The following is a 24,940-nucleotide window of genomic DNA, read 5'->3' as shown; positions in this document are numbered from 1 at the left end:
TTTATGAGGGTGAACTAGATTTTTATGCTGCCGTGTAGTAAATTCTAGCAAGAAAATACACATAAAGTTGTTTTTCTTGAGCAGATTTAATTTCATTCTAGCACTCAGCCAATTTCCTTGATCTGTTAAATCAAGTCAATTCTATTTTGTAAATTCAATAGAATTGTAGATCAAGAAACAGAATTAAAATTAAACTACAAAACATCCAGCACAAAAGTTTGTTTTATCTTCAGATATATAAATCAATCAATAACTGTTTAGAATTCAAACAATTTAAATTTTTCTTTCCCCCCCCCCAATGCCTTTTATGTACATTATCTTTACAATGCTTCAAATCCAATCAAATGAAAGTCAACTATTCATACCGAAGACAAAAAAGGTGTTTTATTTTTATCCTTTAAATGGTCCTTCCTGCAAGAGCACTGAAATATCACGTTTTTTACACATGTCAGAGAAGAGCAAACACTTTATTGCAAACTTGTTTTCCTTTCCATGATATCTGGAATGAAATTCCATGTAGCGACTTCTATAACGAAGAAGATACTTCTTTTTTTTAATACCAAAAGATACTTCCACCAGGCAAGTCTATAAACAATTGAGCATGGATACTGACTTACCGGAGGGACAGAAACAACCATCTATACAGTGATCTTCACATAACTGGGACTGCTCAAAATTGGTACAAGTGTCAAAACAAGGGGATCCACATTCTCGATGCTGCATGTTGAAAGGACAAGACTTGGCTGAAAATAGAAATGAACAATGAGACATTAGAAACCCCATTTATACTTGTTTTCCTCTCTCTGGAGATAAAAATACCTTAAGCAGAATGTTGGCAATATATTTTAATCCTCAGAGGGAACCAATTTCTGGGAAGCAAATATTAAGAAGCTGAGTTTATCATCAGTCTGGAAAAAAGAAGATGTGTTGTACAGAAAGGCAAGGGGAAACATGGTAATGCTCTTTTTTATTTTTTTATTTTTTTTATTTTTTATTATATATATATATTTTATTTTTTTATTTTTTATTTTTATAAATTTTATTTGGGGGGTGGAGCTGGCGTCACGACGATATGGCATGCGATCTTGGAGATCTGAGATCGCTGCCGATATCTTTGCTCCTGGACGATCCTATTGGATCTAAACTGTCCCGAATAGATGGTGAAAGTGAAGGGCGCATCCTGTCAATCCCAGGGACACTGCAAAGTCCCTGGTAGATCCAGGAGAAGCTCTTCTTGCCAGCGGCAAAGAGGCAGCCATTAAAGCTGCTGAAGTTGGGACAGCTCCGAAACGAAAGAGAACAGAAAGAGAGAGTGTGCCGGTTTGGTGAGAACTTTTTCTTTATTCTAAGATTTGAAAGGACACCCTAAGGAAAAGAAAGAATCTGTAAAAGTTTTGAGAGAAGTGATTAAGCAGCGATTTTAAACAGGAATGTCAAAGTAATGGTTTTTTCCTCATTGCTGGATTTTCTATACATGATTTTATATTTTGAAACTGTACTGGTTTTTTCTTTTCCATCTATTTTTTTCTCCTTTTTGATTTTGTAACCATTTTAGGCTAGAGTCTCCTTTTAGTTATTTCTTTTCTTTTTAAATATCTTTTTCTTTTTTTATTAATTTTTATTGCATTTTGTTTGCAAAAAGAGGGGGAAAGTGAAACCAAAGAAACTTTGTAACACTGCCAACTAGAGGCTTGGGAATATTCTATTTCTCTTGTGACCAGACAAAGCTGAGAAAGAAAGAACTGAGACTTTTTTTCAAGGACATTGCTATTTGATAAGATAGAGGGAAGAGCATGGGAGAGTATTATTGCAAGTGCTCTTCTGGGTTTCTATCAACAGCTGGAGTCTGGTGTTGAAGTTTATAGGAAAAGAAAAGGTGATAAGTTTCTGGAGAAAAGTGTTAAAACAAGATAACTAAACAAAGTGCAGTGTGTTTTCTTGATATTTCCTTAGCTGTGCTACCCCTCCTCAACAGTTTACTTTTTGAAATAGCTATTTGGACTTTTAGTTCTTTGGAACTTGTCTTTGCTTTTTTTCTCTCTCTTTATGCTTGTCTTTGGAAGTTAATTTTTTATGTTTCTTTTTTATTTTAAAAGAAAAGTTTTAGTATTAACGATTCCCTTCCTTTTCTTTTGAAGGGAGTAGCCTTTTTTTTCCTTTTTCTCTTTTTGCCTTTCTGGTACTTTTGTTTTTCCATCTACCTCCAATACTGTTTTTTTCTTCCTTTTTATCTTCCTGGGTTTTTTTCCCTCTTATGCAGCCTTTTATATTTGAGACCTCTTAATTGGATTAAGGTTTTGAAGGACCTGAAGAATTTTTCCTTTTTTAAAGCTTTTTATTCTTCACTTTTCCGTCTTTTTTAGGATTTTACAACTTTTTCTCCTTTGTGTATGTTTACGGTTTTTTCCCTCATTTTTGAATTTTCATTATTATCTAACTAATCGATTGGATTAAGGTATACAAGAACCTGAAGAAATTCTTTTTTCTTTTTTTATTATTATTACTATTTGGCTTCTTTTTCCCTACTATTTTTATTTGGAATCGCAATTGGTTACTTCACAATTGGATTAAGGTTTAGAAGAACCTGAAGATTTTGAATTATTTGAAATGAGTAGGAAATTTACAGCTACTGATTCTTCAACTTCTACTTCCTCCTCTCCACCATCTGGAGGACAACGTTCAATACAGACAATGTTAAGGCAAGAGAAAGAACAAGAACAAGAAAAAGAAAAAGTGACCCTGCAGATGATTATGCAAGGAATTCAAAACATTCAAACAAGATCAGAGAATATTGAAAAGAGAATAGAGAACATTGAACAAAGAACAAAGAACAGGGAAAACTGATGAAAAAGTCGAGAATATCCAACAAATGATGATGAAGTATGATGAGAGACTACTAAAAATTTAAGAAGATAAACAAAGAGATAAGAAGATTGGAGACATTGATACCAGATTAACTGTGGTTGAACAAGATAAAAGTGGTATGCTGAGATGGGAGATGGACAGATCAGAATTTTATCTCAGATTCCAAAACATAGAGGAAGAAAAAGGACAAAATCTAGCTGAGATAATGATAGAAATATTGGCTGAAGCTTTGTAAATAACTGAAGAGAAGTTGATGGATGGAATAGATGAGGTTTAATGAGTCTTCACAAGATACGCAATGAGAAATAGCCTACCAAGAGAAGTTCACATCAGATTTACAAAGAAAGCCATTAAAACGCAAATATTGCAAGTGGCAAGAGAGAAAACATTGAAATATAAAGATAAGGATATTGTGGTTTTGAAACAAGTAACCAGAAGAGTGAGAGAGATGAGAAGAGAATACCGATTCTTGACCAAATTGCTACTTAAAAAAGAGGTGAATTATAGATGGTTGATTCCAGAAGGTTTAATGTTCACATGGCAAGAACAGAGATACAGAATTGATTCAATTGAGAAAGCTGAATCATTTTATACAGAATTTTTCAGAGGGAAAGAGGAAGAGGCAGAAAAAGAAATTTCACTAATTGAATTCCAAGAGGACTGCCAAATGATGACTAAAAAAGAGGAAGGTGCAGTAGGTGGAAAGGAGGAAGCCAAAGGACAATGTGAACCAAGATCCACGAGAGCTGCCAAACCTAATTATAAAATATAACCATGGAAGAGAAAAAATTGATTACAATTAATATAAATGGACTTAATTCAGCCATTAAAAGAAGGAAAACTTTCCATAAATTAGAGAAATTAAAATTTGATATAATCTGCCTACAAGAAGTACATATTAAAAAGCAATATGAACAATTGTTGATACAGCCAAAAGTAGGGAAAATATTTACCTCCTTGACACAATGCAAGAAAAGAGGAGTGGTTTTATATATTAAAGAGACCATTCCAGTGAAATTGGTTTATACTGATGACGACGGAAGAATACTAATGGTGGAAATAATGGATAATAATACGAAAACACTCCTGATTGCAATCTATGCCCTGAATGACAAACAAGAAGAATTTTATAAAAAATTACATATCAAAATAATTGAACTGGACTATGCTAATATAGTTATGATGGGAGATTTTAATGGAATTGTAGACAACAAACTGGACTATACAGCACAGAAAACAATAAAGCAAAACAGAAAGACTCTCCCTAAATCCTTTTTTAATATGGTAGATGAAATAAACTTAAAAGATACATGGAGAGAAAGAAATGCTAAAACTAAACAATATACCTTCTACTCAAATAGACACTTATCATGGTCCAGAATAGATATGATATGGATGTCAACAGAATTGTTAACTAATATTCAAGAAATAAATATTGAAACAAGTACTTGGGCAGATAACAATCCAATGACAATTAAATGGAAAGGACAAAGAAGAAGATCTAGATGGATGCTAAATAATACTATTTTAAAGGAAAAAGACTTCACACAGTGGATTGAGAAAGAACTGGCTTTTTTCTTTAGAGAAAACAAGAAAGAAGATACATCAATCCAGAATGTATGGGATACAATGAAGGCATATGCTAGAGGCTTGATAATAGACTATACAAGGAAAAGAAATACCATGAAAAGATTAGCCTCTAAGGCATTAGAGGATGAGTATAAAGGACTTGAAAAAGAGCTACAGAAAATGCCACAGAAAAAGGACATTAAGTTAAAAATGGATATAATCAAACATAAAATGGGTCTAATAGAAAAAGAAGAACTAGCACAGAAAATTAGAGGTGCTAAACAGAATTACTTTGAAGATGCAAATAAACCAGGTAGATGGTTAGCATATAAATTGAGAAAGGAGAAAGAATCAAGGAAAACATTGCAATTAATTGATGATCAAGGCCAAGTTTGCTATGGTAGTAAAGAGAAGAAGGAAATCATTCGAGACTATTATGAGAAACTATACACACAAGAGAATATTGATGAGGAAAGAGTTAAACAGTACCTACAGAATGCTAAGTTACCCCAGATACCTAAGGAGATTGAGACAATGTTAGAAAGCAATATAATGATGATGGAGTTAACGGAAGCACTCAAGAAGCAAAATAATGGAAAGGCACCAGGCCCAGATGGACTTCCGGCAGAATTTTACAAAACATTACAAGAATCGTTGAATCTTCCACTGCTAGAAGTTATGAATGAAGTTATGTTAAAGAGGATACCTAAATCATGGTCAGAAGCTTATATTACACTTGTTCCAAAAGAGGAGGCCGATCCATTACAAATCAAGAACTATAGACCTATTTCCCTACTAAAGGCAGATTGTAAAATTTTTCCTTCAATATTGGCATTATTATATCTACAAAATGATTTTAGGATAGATTTGGGATGATAATATGAATTGTCACAAAACAAATTAAGTAAAATATGATTATTTCCTAAAGCATGAATGAATAAAAGTATAGTCAAATGATTGATTAATCATGATGCTAATGTATTTAATATTGGATCGAAAATACGAGATCATATACAATGTAATTGTAATTGAAGACTATGAAATGGAAGCACAAAACAATTTGTAAACCAACCGGCACACTGTACGTACATAGATGGAACATGGCCTGATGTTTTTATGTTTTGTTTGTGTATGTTTGTTTTAAAAACCAATGGTAATGCTCTTTAGATATATAAAACTGAGGAAAGGCTTCTTTTTTAAACAAACCTTAAAGGCTGAATCTAATGGGTTATTTTTTAAAAAGGTATATTAAACATTAGCACCAGCTTCTTACTGATAAGAACTGTTCAAAACTGAGCTAAATCCTGGTTGGAGATATTTTTTATTTTTTGCAGAGTTCCTGCATATAACCCTCACTAAACTCTGAATATCCCATTGGTTAGCTTAATCAGCTGAAGTTGCTTCAGTGATATTTGAATGTTGTAGGTTGCATCTCTTTGAACTGAATCTGGATCAGAGGTGGTATTCAGCAAGTTCTGACCAGTTCTGGAGGACCGGTAGCAAAAATTTTGAGTAGTTCAGAGAACTGGCAAATACCACCCCTGACTGGCCCCGCCCCCATCTATTTCCTGCCTCCCGAGTCCCAGCTGATCGACTGGGTCTTCTTTTGTTGCCCTGCACAGGAGAACAAAGCTGGAAAGCAGGTTAGTGGGGTGAGGAGGGAAAGGGGATTTTACAGTAACCTTCCCCTGTCACACCCACCAAGCCACACCATGCCCACCAAACCACGCCCACAGAACCGGTAGTAAAAAAAATTGAATCCCACCACTGATCTGGATTTTCCTGTTTAGGCATAGGATTGATCTTGATGGCCTCTAACCGCCTTATCTAGGATTCTATTATACACTGATTGCAAAGAGTTCTCCATAGGAATGCAGTTTTCTTTTGGAACTAATACTTACGACAGAAATCTTCTGTTCGCCATTCAAGTGGTTGTCCACCGGCATGGGAGCATTGCCTGGAGTACTCAGCAAAGGTGTTACAGATGCAGACTTCAGTCACAGATGGATCACATTGGCATATGTCTTGTATGCAAGCATCAATGTAGACACGCACATCAACCAATGCATTGCAAGCTTCAAATGCATTACCAGTCAGTATATTTTGGCACAGAGTGGTCTAGAAAAAAAGAAATTAGTGTTGCTAAGATATGAACATGACATTATGTATAAACACAGGAAGCTACTACACTATTATTGATCTGCATTGCTAATGTTTACAAGCTTCTTTTTTTTTTATTTTCAAGATTTTACTGTTTTAATTGTCTTCTGCTTGCTCTTAAGAGGGAAGAAGAAAAAAAAGAAGAGGGGGGAGGAAGCAGCCAAATTCCCTTATAGAGAATGAAATGAAATACAAATCCTTACAGCCTGACTGCATTGGGTTCCAGGTAAAGGGACAGGATCTTCACATTGTTCTGTGGGTCCGTCCATCTTCTGCATGTTTCCAAACTGCAAAGGAGTCAGCTGGACATCTGCAATAAGTAGAAGGCCATTTTAGCATGTTCACAAAGCAGGATTACAAAAAAAGAGAGACCTGTTTAGACACAGGCTGCAACTTTACTATATTCCCTCTGTGTGAAATAAATCTGGCAAAGGGGTCCAAGAAAGATCATCAGTCTTCATGATATGAAACCAAACTGGTTCTTGCCAAGACAATGAGGTTAATTAGGCCAATCTCTCCTTCCCATTATGAAGAGTTAAAGTCCCCTAGTTTTGAATATCACTGAGCAGTGGTGTTTCAGGAACAGTCAAGATCAGAGGTCTCCAAACTTGGCAACTTTAAGACTTGTGGACTTCAACTCCCAGCTGGCTGGAGAATTCTGGGAGTTGAAGTCCACAAGTCTTAAAGTTACCAAGTTTGGGGACCTCTGATCAAGATGGTAGCAGTAACTACAGGTCTGAAGCTTTACCCTTTTTATTGCCATCTTGACTTGTTTTTATAAGGCTTCCTCTTCACAGACCCCCCACCCCCGGCCAATGAGTCCTCTTGAATTTACTTATTTTATTTATTTATTTGATTTGATTTGTCAATTGCTTACAAGATAATAGGTATAAGTATTGTATAAACATAGTTATGAATACATGGATACATATAAGAAAAATAAAAGAAACAATAAGACAGGGACGGTAGGCACGTTGGTGTGCTTATGCACGCTCCTACAGACCTCTTAAAAAAGGGGTGAGGTCAATAGTAGACAGTCTAAGGTTAAAGTTTTTGGGGTTTGGGGAAGAAACCACAGAGTCAGATACAGTATTCCAGACATTGACCACTCTGTTGCTGAAGTTGTATTTTCTGCAATCAAGGTTGGTGCAGTTAACCATGAGTTTGTATTTATTGTGTGCTCTTGTATTGTTATGGTTGAAGCTGAAGTATTCATTGACAGGTAGGACATGCAATGTATGATTTTATATACTATACTTAGATCGAACCGAAGGCGGTGTAGTTCTAGGTTTTCTAGGTGTAGAATTTCAAGTCTGGTGGCATAAGGTATTCTGCAATGAGTAGAGGAGTAGAGAACTCTTCTTGGGACTTTCTCAACTGTGTTAATATCAGATATGTAATGTGGGTTCCAGACTGATGAGCTGTATTCAAGTATTGGTCTAGCAAATGTTTTGTATGCTCTAGTTAGTAGTGTGACATTACCAGAGAAAAAGCTACATAGGATTAGGTTAACAGCTCTTAATGCCTTTTTGGCTATGTAGTTACAGTGGGCTCTAGCACTTAGATCCTTTGAGATGAGTACTCCAAAGTCCTTGACAGAGTTTGGATCATCAACAAGGTCTTGACTATTCAGCTTGTATTTTATTTTCTGATTTTTTTTGCCAATATGTAAGACAGAGCATTTATTTGTTGAGAAGCATCAATCTTTATCTTATGCCTATGCATTAATTCTCTTCTAAGTTGTCATTACAGGTTGTACTTGTTTAGTAGCTACATGCAAGTGTCTTCAAACTTGGCAAGTTTAAGACTTGTGGACTTCAACTCCCAGAATTCCTGAGCTAACATGACTGGAGGAGGAATCCTGGGAGTTGAAGTCCACAAGTCTTCAAGCTGTCAAGTTTGAAGACCCCCTGAGCTACAGTTAGGATTCAATCATTAAGCTAAGTGAAACCTGGGCTGTGACTATGATCTTGCTTCAGCTTTCTTTTGCTTTACAAACCTGCCCAATTCATATATTGGGTGACCTTTAATTATGACTGTGATGAAAAAGTAACATTGCAGCCAGTCCTTGAATTTAGCTCAATATTTCTCATTCTCAGTAACTTTAAAACATGTGGACTCCAATTCCCAGAATTCTCCACCAGCATGCGGTAGAGAAACACATATTAATCTGAGCTGTAACTCCTTGCAAGAGCAACCCATTATTTTCTTTTCCTGGCACATCGCTGACCACATTAAATTTTACAGCCTTCTTTCCAGGCTGAAGTGAAAAACAGATATCTAGGTTTAAAAGGTGCATGGAATTTCTACATTAGTTCTGAAAAAGAAAATAATAAAGAAACAAACCTAGGATCCTTTCATATTTGGAAGTGGTTATTTCAACAATCTTAATCTTTTGTATAACATTATACAGTTGCATAGTTTAATGCTGTCAAACCAATTATCTTTCAGTGGTATTGTCAAAATAAATCCTGTTCTAGAAATAAATTGAGATGTGACCCCAAAAGCAATAAAAACAGAAATCTACTATTTTTGCCACTTACTGTTGGAAATGAATTCATTGTAGGTTGCAATTTGATTGAAATCTCCACAAAGGCCACAAGTTTGATTAGCATATTTTTCATTTAGTTCCAACTAAAACAAGACAAAATAATGTAACTATAGTGAAGATCTAGAGTTTTAAGAATGAAAATTAAGAGATGACAACAGGCTATGTACAACATTGGTAAACAGGTGTAGAGATGAGTATGTGTAGAGATTAAAATGAAGTTCATTTGGATTAGCTTTAAGATCCGATAGTGGATTTCTGGTTTTTTTTCTTATTTTTGAATTCCCATTACATCCAACTGTTGCCTTTTACTGTCATGTTAAATCATGGTGTTGTACAAAATAAACAGGCCATTGCACCCTTTTCCTATGGTACAATTAAAACTGAAGATAGAAAGGTTTTGTTCTGATGTCTCTTTGAGCAATAAGTGGTATTTAATATTAATTATGACTTATTTTAGCAGGCGTACTTCATAAGCCATTAGTATTTTGGTTAACATCAAACTTCTTCAATTTATTAATCAAATTAATTAAATATACTGCCCATCTCACCTGAGTGACTCTGGATGGTTTACAAATAAAATCCATTACAGTCAAAGAGACTTGCTTTTCATCATAAGCAAAGTTTAAAAACAGTATTAAAACAAAGGTAAAACTGTAATAAAAGATAGGGGGTTCAATCTTGAACCCTATGCCAGGGATCACAACATATCTCCCCTACCTAGCCAGATTGGCTGAATCAAAGTAATTGAGACAAGATGATCCCATGCTCTGAAGGGCTTTAAAGGTAATAATCAATACCTTGAATCGGACTCAGAAGCAAACAAGCAGCTCACATAACTGAGGTGTCACATGTGCAACTCCTAGGGACAGCCAGAACTGCACATGCCACCTCATTCTTCACCAGCTACAGCTTCTGAACACTTTTCAAGGATAGCCACATGTAGAGGACATTGCAGTAGTCCATACAGGGGATTACCAGGGCATGAGTGACAGAAATAAATGCTTCTCAGATACAGATAATCAGAGGGACCTTATAGATCATTTAGTCCAACCTCCTGCCCAAGCAGGAGACCATACACCATTTCTGACAGATGGGAGTCCAATCTCTTCTTGAAATTAGGGAAGGGATGCAACTGGTACATAACAGAAAGTTGAGCAAAGGCCTCTTTGCAATGATTGCTACCTGCTCCTCAAGCAGGAATCTTGAATCCAGGAGGACCCTCAGATTATGTACTTAAAATGAAACAAACCTTCCCAAACATTTCCTTGAAGTCATCCCAGAATAGAAGAGAAAGGACAGCCCTCAATGTTGCTGTGCCTCATTCATCGGGGCATAAACTAAATTTATCAACATGTCTGAATATTGTCAGACACCAAATCAAGTGAGACAAGTGCTGAAGAATCAACAAGAAAAGGGATAAGAAATAAATGGAATGAGACTGAAGGTAGTCCTCTACTAACCATGGCAGCTAAGTTTAAACTTGGTCATTACAGTCATTACTAAGCCAGCCACATGACCATCTTGCTCAAGTGGCTGCAATCCAAGATCTACCTGTTGCAGTCATTAAGCAACTGTGCATGGGGTGCCTTGGAAACTGGAGGAGGCCTTGGGAGGCACCCACCAGCATCTGAAAATCCTCTCTCTGCCCCACCACACCCATTGTGGTGCTCCATCCTTTATGGGAGTCTTTCTGTCACTTCATTCCATCCTTCATGCAGGGCCCATTCTTGTGATGGTTTGGAAGGCTCTTCACTGAGTTATGTCATCTGAAGAGAGGAGACCTTCCAAATCATCATGAGAACAATGGCATTTGCTAGTATTTTCTCCTCCTGAGAGAGGAGAAAGGTTCTGATGCTCAAGATCAGGAGTCAAAATTCATTTGATTCTTTGCTTAAACGTTAATGAGGTTGCTGAGCAATTCTTTTTTTTTTTTTTGAAAATTTTATTTAGGTTTTCACAAAAAAAAACCATAATATAAATAAAACATCTTTTTTCGAAAATAGCATGGTCCCGGGTTACACTTCTTTATACAGACACAAACTCAATTTCATGCTCACTTTTATGTTCTATTCCATATCTTATTATTGTTTTACATTTTCTACATAGTTTTTCTCCTCTCTTAATTTTCTCAATTTTATTTTAATTATCTCATCTTAATTCAAATCATTATATTTATACTTTTGTCTGTCCTGTTTCAATTTCATATTTTCTTTTCTCATTTAACAGATTTTCTCCTGTAATTACTAATTGGAGTATGACACCTTTATATCTTTTGATTTTATCCATTCAACTCTTATTTAAGCTTCAATATATACCTTGAGGTTATAACATTCAATATAATACATATCTTCCAATCAAATTCTGCTTGGTACATTCTTAAAATACACACTATATTTTTAAAAAGTGATTCTAAATATATATGATTAAAACACTCATTCCATTCCAATTCAGTTCTATCATTAATATTCATTAAAGTCTTAACATCTTTAACATTTCTTTTCAATTAAATATCATACTTCCTTGGGAACACTTATAAGCTTTCCGTAATTGATTTTTTGATTTTTTTTAAAGCATTAAATAATTAAAATGCTCCCATCCTTTCCTAATTCAATTCTCTCATTCATTTTATTTCATTTATTTATTAACAAACATTTCACTAGATTACAATAACTATTTTATCCATCATTTTAATCATACATTGTTTCATATTTTCTAAAATTATTTCTATTTCTAATATAACAATACTATCTTATGTACCTTTGTAGAATCCCTTTTTCAATTAAATTTTCACCCATTATCTCTAAATAGGCCCTGTTTCTCCATATCTTGTTTCTGTCCTTTATAACTTCTTTTCCTTTCCTTCTTCCCTCTCTTCTTCTCCTTCCCCTTTTTACCCCCTTGTCTCTCTACTTCTAATTCTCTCTTCTGTATTCCCCTCTTCTGTTGCTTTCTAATATTATACTTATTTTTCAAACTATGCTTCCTTTTCTTGGTTGCTTTTTCAAATCTTAAACTTTTCATTCTCTTTCCCCCCTTTCCTTTCTTTTCCCCACATAAAATTACTTGTTCATTCAATATGGCTTCTTCTTTGTCCCAGTCTTCTTGTTCTGCAGGCATTTCTTGTTGTTTCTCATAGTTCCAGATCTCCATTTCTAAGAATTGAAATACAAAGCCAAAAGAACCTCTCCCTTCTTGTGCATCTTCTTTGTACTTTTTAAGTTCCATTTTCAGTTCATCTAAATGTAGTGCCATTTTAAACACTTTTAAACAACCACCTGATTGATTTTAGTCATTCAAATGCAATAACCAAAAATCCAGAAATCAACAAATAATCCAAATACTCCCAAGCTGTTTCTTCATACTTCTTTTTACCATTTCTCTTCCTGGGGTTCTACTATTCTGTTGCCAAGTTTCAGTTTGGATGTATCTTTTAGAAGTCTTGTTGAAATTTTGCTGTAAATTCCTTTTAATTCCAGGCAGTCTCCTCCCTTTTTTTTCCAAATCCTGCCTTTTTATTCTTTTTCTCTCCTTTCCTGCTTTTAAAAACTTTTAAGTATCCAGAAATCTTTATTGACATTTTATTTTCAGCTTAAATGCCTATTGATGTCAAAGTGGATTTTATTTTCCAATTTCTTATTTAAATCTCTTAGCTGTCAGTATAGGCAAAGGGAGAGAACAAAAATACCCCAAATCCTTTCCCTTTTCACTTTCCTTCACTGCTTCAAAGTCTTCTTTGAGAACAATGTTACTTTTCTTTTTAGTTTAAATTCCAGGGTACCTTAGTTGTTGCTTTTGCAATTTAACCCAGTCAGCCAAAACTTTCTCTTCTTATCTTCCTCCTGCACATTCTTTTCCGGTCGAGTTCTTCTTTGAGGTGGCCATTTCTGACCACCGCTGCAACCGCCTTCGGGAAAGGGAGTAATGGCCAGCTGAGGAGGAGAGATGCGGCTCTCCTCAACCCTGCTGGCAGTCTCCCCCCTCTTCACAACCTCTACGGGGTGGCTTAGCCCCGAAGCCAGCCAGCTCGGGGCGCTCCAGCAGCTAGCACGGATCGAAACCGCGCATGATCGCGGTTTCGGTCTGTCCGCAAAGAGGCTCAAACCAAAAGTCCTAGGTTGCTGAGCAATTCTGTATGTTCTTCATATTCCATTCTAGTCATATAACCACTGTGCCCATTTAAAAAAACAAACACCAAGACAGACGCTTGTTTCTAAATTAGGAAAATATTTTGTGGTGAGAGCAAAACCAGTAAATTGGTTACAGAGACCCTTGAGTTAATGGATTACTCTTTAATTCTGAAAGAAATAAAAAATAAAAACTTCCACAATAAAGAATGCCACATTAATTAGTATTCTCCCTACATTTCATTAAAAGACAGCTTTATTTAAATGCTGTACCATTAAGGCTGCTAGTTTTGGGCTGCAAAATTTGACTAAATGACATCAGTGAGATGTGGAAAACCTTTCTGTTTTTGCTTACATCGAGTGATCATCCAGATTTTTAAAACTTAGATCTGATAGTCCTTAGCCTCATAGCTATATTTTCAGTATCTAATTGTGCAAGCAAAGATATTTTCAAGAACAGACATGCAATTAAGAACATCAATTAAATAAGGAAGCAATCAATATGTATAGATCACTTATATTGGACTAGATTTATATACAATCAAATCAGGGTATCAAAGCCAATTGCAAAAATCAGTACTTCTTGAGAAACATTTGGGAAGATACAGCTGTTTGTGGAGGCAACTCCTAAACAGTATATAAATTTAATAACTTATTATTCTTATCCATCATGTCAAGAACGTTTAATTGCAAAATAACATCCACAGACACTTTTTTTTGTCTATAGTTTTCTAATACATAACATAGAAATACCACCAGGGGTGGGATTCTACCAGTTCACACCTACTCGCTAGAACTGGTTGTTAACGTTCTAAGCAGCTTGGGGAACTGGTTGTTAGAAGAAATTACTGGCCTAATCCTGTAAGGAAGGCAGGAAGGAAACATTCTGGTGTTGCTTACAGAAACTGCCTCTCAGTTAACCCTTATTACATTCTTGGCAGAACTAGACTTCCTGTCTCAGGAAGATTCCTTTGCTGGTACTTTGCTTGTGTGGAGTGACCATTCAAAGTTACAATGGCACTGAAAAAAATGACTTATGACCATTTTTCACACTTACGACTGTTGAAGCATCCCCACAGTCATGAGAGACCAGGTGAGGAGATGCGTGCCTCGATGTGAGTGATATTGAGTTGGCCACACCCAGCCAATAACATGACCACTAAGCCACGCACACAGAACCAATTGTTAAAAAATTTGAATCCCACCCCTGAATAACACTCTCTCACACACACTGTATATACCCATGATGGTGAACCTATGGCATGCATACTGGAAGAGGCACTCAGAGCCACTTCTGCCGGCACGCGAGAGGTCACCCGAAGGAGCCCCACTGCGCATGCATGCACCCTCACCAGTCAGCTGATTGTCAGCTATCTGCCATGCATGCGCAGAGGCATGCACCATGCGGGAGGGGTGTTGCATGCACATGCATGGAGGCATGTGATGCAGGAGGGATCATGCGTGCATGTGCAGAGGTGTATAGTGCACCTGCAGGGGGTCGCATGCACATGCACAGGGGGGCGGAGAGAGTCACACATGTATTGCATCATGGATGCAGGCATGCACGTGCACTTTTGGCACACAATTTGGAAAAGATTAGCCATCACTGGTATATACAATATTTTTAGAGATAGATAGATAGATAGATAGATAGATAGATGATAGATAGATAGATAGATAGATAGTTGGATGGATATATAGATATGTGGATAGAAAGACAGACATAATGTATTTGTGTAAGCAAAGATCCACAAGTCTTTTCCAAAACCATAATAGGAATTCCTTGCCATATCTAGAATAGGTTCTTACCAAAAGGCTGTCCCCATGATTCCAGATCAGGGTGATTCCTGATTTCCCTTGGATCTTAAGATAATCTGAGATTCTCTCCATCAGAATTCCTAAGTGGCTGTAAGGCAACTGAACCCTAGAAATAAAGCACATTGCAACTGAAAGTGAGAGAAATTCCCTTACAGGAAACTTCTCATTTACAAATGTTAAAGTGGAATACGAATGATATATGAAATGACACTCTTCCTCCTTGCCCTGATGTGACTGGAATGTGTGGCGTTCAAATAACAAAAATATATTTGTTTAAATAATGAAACTTACGGATCTCCATTCACAATAATGGAATTTGTGGTCAGTTCAACAGCTACTCCATCAAGTTTTAAAACCACATGGCTTATAACGGTAACATTCTTAATCACCAAGTGTCTTATTTGCACATTGAAGTCTTCATAAGAGGATTTGCAGTGGGATGCAAAGACATAATTGCAGAGTCCAGGAAACTGATAGATATCTCCATCAAAGGTCTTGAAGTGGAAATTGCCCCAAGTGCTACACACTCTGTGATTATGAGCTGAGTTTCCAGCTGTGGATTCAAAATAATATGTAAAACTTTTTGTTCAAAACTACCTTCTTTAGCCACCTCAGTCAACCCATCCCCTCATCCACCCATTTATTTTCTCATCCATTCCTCTAAGAGGTTTGTTCCACTCTTTCAATCATGACCAATTACTTGAGACTGCCTAGACAAATCACTGCATTTTTCTTGGAAAGGGTTTTTTGGAAGTGGTTTGCTATTGCCTTCTTCCTAGGGCTGACAAAAAGTGACTGGCTCAAAGGTTTGTTCCTAAGGTGAGACTAGAACTCATAGCCTTCTGGTTTCTAGCCTGAATCCTTAACCATGACACCAAATGGCTGTCTTTTGTAGAGTACATTGCCTCAATCATTCACATGAAGTATGGCAACATTTCAGTGTGATTATTCGTTGCTATTTGCCATTGAGTTTCCTTCCTTTCCACCCTTCTTTTTGATTGCTCTATTCTTCATAAAGTCTTCTATTTTCACTCTGAGCTCACATCACTTATGTGACTAGAACCAAACTCAACAATTCATATAAGAGCAAGCAATCTAAAACTATTTTTACAATATAAAAATATTATCTTTGACCAACTTACACTTGATAACCATTGTTGTTCTCAATGCAGGGATCATGCTCACAGGACTTGAGGGCGCTAATGTGGTAAAATCTGAAAGAAAAGAATTCTATTATAGACCAAACATATTTGCAATGCCACAAAGTATTTCTAAACCTCAGTAATGATTACATTGTCTAGTGATATTTCTCTCTCTAAATTCAGCATACAATTATTTTATTTCTTTCTGTTATGATCTCTCTCTTCTCTCTCTCTCTCTCTCTCTAATATATATATATATATATATATATATATATATATATATATATATATATATATATATATATATATATATATATATATATACCCCTAGAGTCAGAAATGACTAGTACATATGTGTGAGGAAATGACTAGTAACCTTAACCTTTATCTTTTTATGATCAAATTTATTTGTTGCCTATCTTGCAGTTCAAGGTAACTCTAATATTTATAAATATTTAATATTTATTTTGGCAGATCTTTCATTCTTTGATTAGCTGAGTAATTGGAATATTCTCAGCTGGAGTTCTAAAGAATACAGTGCAATTCTTAGAGTGCAGGAATAGTTAAAGGAATAACAATAGTTTCTTCATCAAATTGAAGTCCAGATGTCCAGGAGAAGAGCCTTTTCTGCCATGGCTCCTACCTTTTGGAGCATCATACCTTCCAAGGTGAGATATACACCCACCCTCCTGACCTTCCACAAAGGCCTGAAGACCTGGCTCTGCAACTTGGCCTGGGGCCCCAAAAGGAATGTACCACTCTGAAGGTGGCTATAGATCTAACTGTCCCTGAGGTATTTCATGCTTCCCTCCTCCCTATTTTTATTGTTGTTACTGTTATTGTTGTTTAGTGTCTATCATTTTAATGTTTACACATTTTTTATGCTTGTAAGCTACTCAGAGTTGTCTCTAAATGGGCAGCATTTATTTATTTTAAATAAATAAGCAAATAAATTTGGCAATTCAAAACTTTCTGAATTTCCTGGTAATAATATAAGTTATTCTTAATTTAGTGGGATCTTTGTTGAATGCATATAACTAATATGAAACAAAGTTTTCAGATTAAAAAATAGAGAAAATAGTAATATATCATTCAAATACATTTCTGTAATGTTTCATATTGTAACTGCAATGTTACCATATGAAATCATTAATCAGTGCTAAAATTATGGGAATTTGTCTTCATATAATTAAGCTTAATTCTGAAAGTGATGTCCTATATAAAAGTAGCCATGGTAGCAAACATTTTATTTCCATAATGAATCCCTTTCTGCACTTAAATTTCTTTATAAATGGGTAGTGTGGAACAGTATTTCAATTGTTGGCAAAATGTAATTATCTTTAAAGAATATTTCTTTGTGCAGATGGCAATTACACAACAGAAAGAAAGGCAGAAACCCAAATTCCGTTTTCTTTTCTTTTGTCACTTTTCTTCCTTTTTTCTATTTCCTGTTTTTTATACTTCTATTGTATTCCAAAATTCTAATAAAATGTTTTTTTTAAAGAATATCTTTGTTGACAAGCTTGAACCAAGAACTTAAATCACTACTGAAATAGTGACTTGCTGAATGAGGAAAGGAGTCCTGGTCCCTCAAATACAGGGCTGCTCAACCAAAGAATCTTGTCATGAATGTTTTTTGTAATTCCTAGGCCTTTATGGTACCAAAAGGTTCCCAGTCATTTTTTTGTAATTCCTAGGCCTTTATGGTACCAAAAGGTTTCCAGTCATTTTGAGAGAAGAAGTTGACAAAAAAAAAAAGAAATATTGAGACTAAAATTGTCACCATTTTTTTCACATAAAATATTTTCTCTCTCTCAGAAATACAGAAAGAAACTGATAACTGAAAATTCTGGTCAGGCCCATAGCATAAACACTGCTCCAAGCATTTTCTATTATTATTTTTTCATCACTGTGGTCTTAATCCATCAAAAGCTGTTAAGTATGGCTGCTTGCCAATAAACAGTTACAATCCCAAATTTGTTTTTCATCACAGCCTAATCTCTTTAACACAAGAATCATTGCAAAATTTCTCCACCTTTCCATTTGCAGAGCAACTCCTGTTTGCCACTTATCTATATAACTGAAGAACTAGTCCTTACTATTTGGCAACACGTGACTGTGGCAATATAGTTTTCTTTATGGTTGAACGATTTAATGATTTAATGGAGAATTTGGGTTGGATTGATTTCAACCTTGTATAGAAAGTGAATTGAATGAAATGCATGTCTTAAACTACTTTAAGGGCCACCTTGATGTTTCTTTTTATAATACATGTGAAAAAAATGGAAAATTAGATTTAGATTTGTGGATAATAATGATCAAAATCTAGAACTGAACCAAAAAAAACCCCTATCTATTTCCCAGGTAAAGGCATATCTTAAATGTTGTATTTTAGCAACACCATTATATTATACCATATACCCCATTCTTATTTTAATTTCTTCAACTTTAATGATTCTGTAACAGTTCTAGCCAAACTTTTCTTACTATACCAAAGAGATATAGACTTGAAAATTGTCCTTTTCTAAATTGGAAGGGACGTAATGACAAAGATCAAAAGGCTAATTAATTTTAAACTACATACTATCATGGGTGTAAACTACTTACTATCATGGGTGTATTGCTTACATATCCACACATACACAGAATATATTTGTTTAAGAACATTATTCAAATACAGTTTTAGATTAAATACTTGTGTAGTTTGTAAGTATGCTGCTTAGCTGATGAAAATGAACAATACTTCATTGTAGACATAATTTTATTTGCAATGCCCCATCTTAAAAAAACATATTTTTCCCCTGTTTCTCCTAGCTACCCAAACTCTCATTGGGAAGATTCCACTTTTATTTTAAATGGAAAGAACAGCTGCAGGATGTGCAATTTTTGCATGAAGAAAACTTTGAAGGCAGGTGAACAGTTAATTTTGATTTTAGTGTGCTGGACTGCTGCCAATCACAAAGACAATTAAAAGGACCAGTGAGAGAAGTAAGAATACAGGATTGGTTGACTGGCTTTGCAAGCATATCCCCAAATATTCTCTCCCCAACAAAGAGAAGCTTTTTCTGGCTGTAAGCTTTTTCTCAGTGATATTTTGAGCCTGGTAATGTCATAGAATAGAATAGAATAGAATAGAATAGAATAGAAAGTATTGTCATTGCATTCCACGAATACAATGAAATTTGAAAGCTACTCCAGCACAGTGCCCCAAACACCACATCACAACCACACTACACAGTTTTAAAAATTATAATAATAATAATAATAATAATAATAACAATAACAATAACAATAATAATAACAATAATAATAATAATAATAATAATAGGACTAAATCACAAATGCACTATTTGATGCAAGACAATTACTGCCTTGGAAAAGAAACTGTTTCTCAATCTATTAGTTGTATAATATATTTTATGTGTATGTGGAACGATAATGAAAAAAGCTGTTGCCTGCAAAAGCTCTTGCCACTTAGTCCTTCTTTCTATTATCTCACTTTAAAGACATCAAAGCCTTACTATGAGAGAGCAACTAGATGTCAGGTTCATGTGTTTATGATTCTTCTACCCAGCTAAGCTCAAACAATGCCTAGCTCTAATAGAGTCTGCAAGTTCTTGCCTTCTTATACCTTGGGATAATGCCCACATTCCTGTTCCACTCCACTTCCAATAGGCCTGAGGGAAAGATGATTAACAGGTGATATGATCACCATTTTCATATCTGAAGGGCGATTATGCGTAGGTGATGAAGCAAATGTAGTTGTTGTTGTTGGGCTCAAAACAATGAGTTCACATTACAGAATGAGAAAAGGAGAGACGGAAGATGGTGAATGTTATATGTTAGGAAATTTTAATTTAAAAATAACTTCCTGGTGGCACAAGTGCCAATGATGAAGTTTGGATGACCATCTGTGTAATTATGAATGGCCTGTTTTGGCAAGGAGTTGGATCTTACTGGCTCTACTAGTTCCTCATCTCTGAAACGCTTTGAGAAAATAGATCCACTGTGTAAAGAGAAGAGTGATTTGAAATGGTATGCCTCACCGTTAGTCTGACAGCTCTTTTCCTCTCTCTCCTCTGTGTTTAATCAGAATAGGGATGGAAGGGACCTTGGAGGTCTTCTAGTCCAACCCCCTGCTCAAACAGGAGACCCTATACCATTTCAGACAGGTGGCTGTCCAGTCTTTTCTTAAAAACAGTGACGAAGCACCCACAACTTCTGAAGGCAAGCTGTTCCACTAGTTAATTCTGTTATTAAAATTATTCTCACTGTTAGGAAATTTCTCCTTAGTTCTAGGTTGCTTCTCTCCTTGATTAGTTTCTGCCCATTGTTTCTTGTCTTGCCTTCTGGGGCTTTGGAATATAAGATGACCTCCCCCACACTTCTTCGTGCCAGTCCCTCAACTACTGGAATACTGAGATCATGTCACCCCTAGTCCTTCTTTTCTCCAGACTAGCCATACCCAATTCCCGCAACAGTTCTTCATATGTTTTTGTTTCCAGGTCTTAACCATGCTTTATTCAGGCTGCTCCTTTAATCATATTGCTGTTCAATGGCTTTCAATGTCTACATCTTTTTGCTCAACCAAAGATATCAATCTGCAAAATCTGCTTCTCTTTCTGAAAGATCAATAGCAACGTGGGGCCATGCAGTCTTAGTTTTCACCTTTTTGTTCTGCCCTACATAATGTTACAGATACTTACAGTCATGTGTCTGCTGCACTTGCTGTTCCTCAGGATGGAAGGGTTGTTGGTCCACATATTGGGACTGCTGATCTTCAAACTGGGATTGCTGATCCACATATTGGGATTTCTGGTCCTCATACTGGGATTGCTGGTCCTCATACTGGGATTGCTGATATCCAAACTGGGCATGTACTGCCACAATAATTAGAAAAGCAACGCATTAATGGTCATGGACTTCATGAAAAATTCACCTGCAACAATTCTGCAAAATATTATTGTCCTTCTAATGCAGGGATGTCAAACTTGTGTCATCACAGCAGCTTTACGTGATGTATTGGGCCTTTCCCCCCACTTTGTTAAACTGGGCGGGAGCGGGGCTAGCCTGTGATGCATCCAGCCCATGGGCCACAAATTTGACATCCCTATTCTAGTGTTTTATTTATTCTCTGAGATGTTTTATTTTCTCTGTTCATCACCCAGCATTTAAAGCAGTTTAAAATATTCAATGAAATATAGAATTCAGGATAGAAAAACAAGTGCCTGAGGTTATAATTAGTTCACTTCTGAGTGCTTTCTGGTGGTCTCTGAGCTTGGCTGTTTTCTTGCAGACGTTTCATGATCCAAACTAGTTGACATCATTAGTACCAAGGACCCCTCATTTTACCCCTAAACTACAAATATTCTCCTTTATTGATAGTTCATTTCTCTTTCAAAAACACAGCTATAAAATGGCTCTTTAGCTTGCTGTCTAAAAGCAAGAAAGGAAGGCATTCCAGAGAAATGTTCTGTGAAGTATTTGAATGTTGTGGCCTCATTATTCTGAAAGCCCTATACTTTCACTAGGTATACAAAATACAATGAACATTCTAGCAGCAGCAGATCAATTTGATTTGATATTATACAAGTACTTATTATACAAGTATGACAATTTGTAATTCTTCCAATTTGAAGTCTGTCTCTCTCCTTCTCTCCCTCTCCCACTCTGTGTCTCCCTCCCTCTCTCCTTCTCCCTCCCTCCCTCTCTCTCTCTTGACAAATCTGTCTGTGCAACTCTGTTGTGGATGTGCATGCATTTCCATATACACACACGCATACACATAACACACACACACACATTTATACGTTTCTTTAAAATCAGGGGAATTTCCATCAGTCAAAACTCACTAAAATACTATTGCTTTCGGTTTTTCTAGTCTATAAATAAGTCTGGAAACAATCTACCAAGTGTCTTGTTACATATTTTTGCCATCCCTCTTGGCATTATTGGCCCTAAATGCAACATATTTCAAAGTAAGTTGTTTCGTTTTCCTTTTGCCTCATGAACCTGGTCATAGTAATTATAGTCACTGGAATAACTTGCTAATATGTAGAACATCTAAAAATGTTATCAAAGTAAGTTTTGAGAGATGAAGCCTGCTTGTCTCCTTCTAGAACTCAATTGTATCAAAACTTGAGCCACACTAGTTATAAGTTTTAGTCTAGCATCCACTTTCCAGTTATGCTCAGCAAGATGCTTCTAGAAAGTATCTAAGTAGCACAGGGTTAATGGACCCCTTTCCTCTGTTTTCATCCTACAAATAGAAATTTAATTTGTGGTGCCTCTGAACATGGAAATCTACACTATTTTAAGGCAATGACAATTCTTTCGGCTTGTAACATCATGTTCCATAATTGTGTGCCAGGTTGTGAAATACTTTCCTTAGTCTCTCTTCAATTGCCATGTCTGTACTTCATTGAGTATTCCTTTTCTAGTACAAGAAAAAGGAGAAACATTTTCTTGAACTTCTTTCTAAAAAGCATTTAGAAGTTTACTAGTATGAGTCACCTTTTATATTCCTTTCTTATAAATAGCCAGAACTGTAGAGAATATATATGTGTGTGTATGTGTGTGTGTGTTTGTGCATACACACAAAGTGATTCATACACATTTACATTATTAGTTTTCTTTAAGTCTATTGTTAATACAAAATAACTTATAATTTAAGTTATTTTATATATTTTATTAATAGACTACAATGGATATGCATATATGTCTACAGTGTGTTGTTAATTTATATAGAATGGCATGATATTCCTGTCTTTCCTTGTTGAAATGCTACACTAGAACAATGAGGAGGAAGAGGAGAATAGTGGTAGTGGTGATGATGATGATGATGATGATGATGACAATAATGAAGAAAGGAGGAAGAGAAGAACCTAAAACAGATTTTATCTTTTTACCGCTCTTGAGCCTTACACTTATATTCTCACGAACATATTAGTTACCATCCAAAATGAATAATATCAGACTTTGACAGATTCTAAACAACTTCATTCCATCTAAGTCCAACAAATCAAAATTCTTTGACCTTAATCAAATTCAATGTTATCACAAAGAATCCTGAATTTTATGCTGAAACCAGAAATATATTAAAATATGAACTTTATGGCATTTTCTTCTTTTATACCTCTTAGAAAACTTCTTAACATCTTACTACAAGAACCTTGAGTAGAAACTGTGTAAATGTGTTTTGCAATAACTGTACTGATCTTAATCCTACTTGACCAGAACACATGGACAAAAGAAGGAAATGGAATCTTAATTCAGGCAGATCTGCTAAGGTATCAGAATGGCACATTCCATGTAGCCTACATAAGCAACCCTGTATGTTGTAAGGTATTATTAATCACAATTATTTGTACAATCAAAGCCCCTGAAGTTTCAAAAGAGAGCTACACTTATTTCAAGTATGAAATGGATGGAAGAAAAATGGATAGTATTTTCCCAAGAAGATAATGTAAAGAGATATTGCTAAAGATAAGTATTTCTGGTCAATCCATTTTTTACATGTTGTGTTTTGAACAGTTTTGACCCTCATAATTTCCATCCCAACTTTCTCTAGGAAATGAACTTAGATGCTTAGAATAACATCCAGAACATAATCTTTTCAGAGTACCTTGTCGCTGTAGATCATATGAAATAAAGGTCTGTTCCTTATTTCAAAAATGACTGATAAATTACAGGACAGTACACAATCCCAGGAGGCCATAAAGTTCACATTCCTTGAATGGCTGATGATTTTAAATGCAATTAATTCAATGCTGGATTTCTAATTCATCAAAAATAGCATGAACTTTGCAATAGGCTTCAAGAGCTTAACAATCTTATTACAAGCTACCTGAACAATGCAGTGTTTTTATTTGCCTTATCAACCTTCTCAAGTTTGTAACTTTCCAGATTCACATATGATAAACTGTATTTATTCTTGCAGGAAAAAAATGTACATGAAAGAGAGAATTAATTTTCTATGCTTCATATTGCATCGGCTCCATTAACCACTGGCTTTTCTTCTCTTTTTTATCATTTTTATCCATCAAAACACTGCTCAATTTTTCCATAAAAGCTGGAATATTGGTGATTGATAGGCGAACTCAAGCAAGTGTTTTTCAAGTCCTGATAACATTTAATGAGGCAAAGCAAAGAAAACAGTGTAAAATTATCAGCCCTTCAATAAGCCAGGCATTTGCTGAATGTCTTTCAAATGATAGGAAATGAACTTCTCTTAAAGTTTCCTACCTTTCTGATGGCTTAAGATGATCATTAGTATAGGTATCCATAGTGGTATTCGGGTCCCTCTGCCTATCCCCATCCTGCCTGGGGAGTTTGGCAGCATGTACCATATGACGGTCTTCTGAGAAGCCACTTGTCTTTTGATGCCTCTTATATAGCAGGCGTGTGGACTCTGGCTGAGTTCCCAGATAGTTTCACAAGCTCTAAGAGAGGTGGAGTTTCAGAACCTTTTAGCAGGTGCACAGATTGTGAGATGATGCTGTTTTACTTTATTCAGAGTTGCTATGGCCATTGAAGAAACTCAGATGAAATGGGAAGCAAAGTTCATCACGTCTTTTGCCATTTCATAAGGTTAAAGAGAAGATGCAATTCAAGGATCTTGGCCTTCATGGTGGAGTAATGGTAAAGAGGTTGGGCTAGGCCCAAGTTCAACTCCTCCCTCAGCCAGAGGAGCTCACTAGATGACCTTGGGT

General features: G+C 35.7%; 1 protein-coding gene across 1 annotated transcript in view; it reads right to left on the bottom strand.

Moving 5' to 3' along the window:
• MUC5AC (mucin 5AC, oligomeric mucus/gel-forming) overlaps nt 1–24,576 on the bottom strand; it is a 94,119-nt gene extending 69,543 nt beyond the window's left edge. Inside the window, exons 1-9 of the mRNA XM_087950839.1 lie at nt 24,474–24,576; nt 20,936–21,109; nt 16,230–16,301; nt 15,379–15,640; nt 15,079–15,193; nt 9,138–9,228; nt 6,798–6,904; nt 6,336–6,552; nt 618–743 (exon numbers count right to left, since the gene is read on the bottom strand). Of these exons, the coding sequence (XP_087806965.1) occupies nt 618–743; nt 6,336–6,552; nt 6,798–6,904; nt 9,138–9,228; nt 15,079–15,193; nt 15,379–15,640; nt 16,230–16,301; nt 20,936–21,109; nt 24,474–24,570 (1,261 nt within the window). The 5' untranslated portion in view covers nt 24,571–24,576. The remainder of the gene's footprint in view (nt 1–617; nt 744–6,335; nt 6,553–6,797; nt 6,905–9,137; nt 9,229–15,078; nt 15,194–15,378; nt 15,641–16,229; nt 16,302–20,935; nt 21,110–24,473) is intronic.
• Between the last annotated feature and the right edge of the window lie 364 nt (nt 24,577–24,940).

The sequence above is a fragment of the Notechis scutatus genome, chromosome 1, assembly GCF_049901735.1.
Source record: "Notechis scutatus isolate UNSWTSFEM ecotype Mainland chromosome 1, rNotScu1.2, whole genome shotgun sequence".
Classification (NCBI taxonomy): Eukaryota; Metazoa; Chordata; class Lepidosauria; order Squamata; family Elapidae; genus Notechis; species Notechis scutatus.
The sequence above is the reverse complement of the archived record's forward strand: the minus strand, read 5'-3'. Positions and strand labels throughout refer to the sequence as shown.